Below are 4,242 nucleotides of genomic sequence, written 5' to 3'. Positions count from 1 at the left end.
AAAAAAAAAAAAAAAAAAATACATTAGAAGCTAGAAGTCAGTGAAGCCTTTAACAATTTATCTAGGTTGATAAATGAGGAGAATATTTATCAACCTAGAATTCTGTAACTAGTCAATTTACGTTTGAGGGTTGAATAAAGGCCTTTTAAGATACTAACGATCTCAAGAAGTTTATCGCTCACCCTTTCACAGAAAGCCATTTTAAGGACATAAAGAAGTAAAGCAAAAAAAGAGGAAAACACGGGAACCAAGGTACTGCAAGAGAGGAGAGGCAATGAAGTCCCATGAGGATGGCGAGGGGACACCTCAGGGTGACAAGTAGTGTGGCACAGAGAGTAACTGCAGCAGACTGGAACTGAACACAGATGACTCCTATTTCCTACGCAGCAGTACACGATATCACATACCACTATACTAACAGATTTTATTTCACAGAAACTATATTGAGAGGATGTTTGAGAGTACGGTATGATTTGGTAGTGACAGGTACAAACTGAAAACTAAAAAATAAAAATAATTATACCAGGAAAAGCAGAAAGCTGTATAAGAAAGCAAAAGTAATTATTGTATAGTATGCTATTTGGCACAGTATGGAGTGAAATCACATAAACACTGAGTACTAAGCCAAATTCAAATAACTGTAGTGGGAGGATATGGAGTAGAGAGGAGGGAGATAAGAGACCTAAACGCTCTCCCACAATATCTGAGGTGAAGAGATCAAGAATCCAGAAGAAGCAGTATAAGCATATGGTTAAGAAACACAGAGGTAGTCAACAGTTTCAAGAATTAAAACTCTGAACAAGGGGACAGAGAGGTGCTGGAGGGGACAGAGGCAGAGAACCAATGTTTTTGTAAGTTTTTTAGCAATTCTTTTACGCCTTAAAAAAAAAAATCAATGTGCCTTCACCAACTATAAGTAGATTCACTATATTAAAAACAAATCAAAATAAAACAACAAACAACATCTACCAGGATGTGAAGAAACAGGCATTCTCATTCTTTTCCATACCTTCAAGAGTGATTTCAGGACCAAAAAAAGGGGCTAAGCTTTAATAACTATCCAAAAGTTAAATATTTTCACTCAAATTATTTTATTCATACAAAATATATAATGAACTATAAAGTACAAGGAATAAAACATCCATGTACTTATCATCCAGCTAAAAAACAAAATACCATTATCACTGTGATATTCCCATGAGCCCCTCCATTAATCATAACCCTCCCCTCTATCACAGTTGAAATACACACTCCCTTATGCAGCAATCCCACTGCTAGCCTAGACAGACTTGTAAAAGCTGGCCAATATATGTAAGCCTGCAAACAATATGAATGTCCATTAAAAGGAAGACAAAATAAATTATGGAATGGCCAAATGACAAAATACATGAGGCTGGTTTTTTTTCTGTTTGCATTTCTACATGGCTAGGGAAAGAGTATTCCTTTACTTCTTCCTCTAAAGTGTTTCACCTGCACATATGTCCTCTTCCTAAATAAAACTATTAGCTCCTTGAAAGCCTTGTCTTAGACTTCTTATCCCATTTACACTCAACCATCTAGCACAACAAACACTTTGAAAAAGTAACATGCATTAATTGTAAAAAATTCAAATATTCCACAGAATTTGAGTGCTCTCAATTTCTATCCTCAGAAATAACAGTGATTAGTTTGGTATGTAGTCATCCAACTTTTCTATGTATATGCTTTAAAAAAAATTATTTTTACAGAAATAAGTCACACTACACGTAGTATACAACTGCTTTTTATTTATGAGACAGGGTCTCACTATGTCACCCAGCCTAGAGTGCAGTGGTACAATCACAATTCACTCCCGCCTTGAATTCCTGGGATCAAGCAATCCTCCTGTCTCAGTCTCCAGACTAGTTAGAACTACAGGCAAACACCACCATGCCCAACTATTTTTTTTTTAGAGGGGCATGGGGGCAGTGGTGGTAAAGATAGGGTCTTGCTATGTCGAATTGCTGGGCTCAACTGATCCTCCAGCTTTGGCCTCCAGAGTAGTTAGAACCACAGGTACACAACACCATACCCAGCTTTTTTTTTTTTTTTTTTTTTGGAGTTGGGAGTAGAGATAGGGTCTCACTATATTGCCAAAGCTGGTCTCAAACTGGGCTCAACTGATCCTCCAGCATCAGCCTCCCAAAGTACTGGGATTATAGGCATGAGCTATAGGCATGCCCAGCCCCAACTTTCTAACGCCAAGACTCCATTAAAAAAAGGGAACAGAACTCATTCTAGTTGCATTAGCAAAAGAGGATCCAGTTCTTTTATTTCTCCATCATATTCTCCAACAAGAGATATAAATAAAGTCTTAGTCCTAAAATACAGACAGTATTGGGCCTTAAGCTGGAATGCCTGGTCACAGATGCAGCTCACAGATGCTTCAACCTACTAGCTGTGTGATCTTCAGCAAATTCCCTAACCTCTTTGTGCCTCAGTTTCTTAATCTGTTAAATGAGGATAATAGTAGTATGTACTCATGGGGTTGTAGTAAAGATTATATGAGTAAAAAACAAGTAAAGTGCTTAACATAGTATCTGTCATATAGTAAATGCTCAATAAATATCAGCTATTAATACTACCTATCATTGTAGTTTGGATACCATTAAGTGTTTTACAGCTTTAGAACATAAACTCATAATGGATTTAGCCAGTCTCCTAAACTGCTGTCTTACCTTGGCACCAGCCAATTCCTTCATCATGAAGAGAGTATCATCAGCTCGTTCATCGTCATCATCATCATAATTTGGGGAGGGAGCTCCCTCTGCTCCTTGCCTCAACAGGCTGCCACTCCCTCTAGGATCAAATGGATCTACCACGATGGGTTCAGTACCTTTAATTTCACATCGGCAGAAAGGACAGCCCTGACCTTCTGATTCCTGCAGAAGAAGCAAAAGATAGTAACAGATGCATCTGAAAATACTTAAAATATTAATCTACTAGAAAATACATTTCCTAGAGATTAAAAGAAAGTAAAAGTTTAAACCTAACCCCAAAAGCCAGACCACCCCCAATATCAGTATAGGCTATATAATACCGAATTCTCCAAGGTGATTACATAGCTGAAAAAAGTCACTGTTTAGATTCATACCTGCCAGGATGTAAGACAGGATGTGCACATGAGGTGTCCACAGGGCTCAATCTTTACATCCTTATCATTTTCAGCACATATTTTACACAGCTGGAATGTGGAGCCCATCTCACAGTATAATTCATATTGTTCCTTTAAGAAAAATTAAGAGACTATTAGTTGAATAAATAACTGCAATCATAAATGTTAACAACAGAAAAAGTGAAGACTTGCTTCCTATACAAATTTTACTTACATAAAAATGTCACAACAGTGGTTTATTTTCTCCCATTAAACCAGAAAGCATCTAGTCTGGGTCCTATTTTAAGCTCCAGGGTTTAAAGTGAAACCACATACACACAAATTCACTAATCTAGTCAACAGTTTAAATTCACTAATCTAGTCAATGGTGTTCCAATCAATTCAATTATGCCATCAGTTCTATAAAGAATATACCAAAGCTTGTGTCCAGTGATACGGTTATAATGTGAAACAAAACTCACCTGGGTCACTTTGATATGGTCTTGGGGAGTTGGTTCACATAAGCCAGTCAGATCAGGATTCTGATTTCGTCCATCAGGAAACAAATAGCTGTAAAGAGTAACCAATCTTAGGTTTTATTGAAGCCAATTTACCAGTGCTTGCTAATATAGACAAATGGTATCTGGGAGTTCCTCCAATCTCAAAGGGCAACTTGGTGTAAGTATAAAGATAAATCTTACTTCAAACAAATAATACTTCAAAAAAAATAAGTAACACAGAACAGTTCAAAGATATTCTCCAAAAACAAAGATATTCTCCTTCTCCAGGTAACAATGCCATAGGTTCTATCTTTTAATCACGGGGTTGGTTAGCAAAGCTTTTCTGTAAAGAGCCAGACAGAAAATCATTTAGGATTTGTAGGCCACATTAGTCTGGGTCACATATTTTTCTCTGATTGTTTTTTTCAAAATGATTCTTAGGAAAAACTATCTTGGCTTACACGGGGAACAAACAGGTAGCCCATAGGTCACAGTTTACTAACCAATATTTTTTTTTTTTTTGAGACGGAGTCTCGCTCTGCCGGCCAGATCTCAGCTCACTGCAAACTCCGCCTCCTGGGTTCACGCCATTCTCCTGCCTCAGCCTCCCGAGTAGCTGGGACTACAGGC

The 4,242-nt window shown here is 37.6% G+C and overlaps 1 protein-coding gene across 1 annotated transcript in view; it reads right to left on the bottom strand.

Annotated features, from left to right (window-relative positions):
• Positions 1 to 4,242, bottom strand: part of CBL (Cbl proto-oncogene, E3 ubiquitin protein ligase) — a 104,392-nt gene that overhangs the window by 20,532 nt on the left and 79,618 nt on the right. Inside the window, exons 7-9 of the mRNA XM_011927045.1 lie at positions 3,595 to 3,682; positions 3,113 to 3,244; positions 2,697 to 2,900 (exon numbers count right to left, since the gene is read on the bottom strand). Coding sequence (XP_011782435.1) covers positions 2,697 to 2,900; positions 3,113 to 3,244; positions 3,595 to 3,682 — 424 coding nt within the window. The remainder of the gene's footprint in view (positions 1 to 2,696; positions 2,901 to 3,112; positions 3,245 to 3,594; positions 3,683 to 4,242) is intronic.

This window comes from Colobus angolensis, unplaced genomic scaffold (genome assembly GCF_000951035.1).
Source record: "Colobus angolensis palliatus isolate OR3802 unplaced genomic scaffold, Cang.pa_1.0 Scaffold7, whole genome shotgun sequence".
NCBI lineage: Eukaryota > Metazoa > Chordata > Mammalia > Primates > Cercopithecidae > Colobus > Colobus angolensis.
This window is presented reverse-complemented; position numbering and strand designations above follow the sequence as displayed.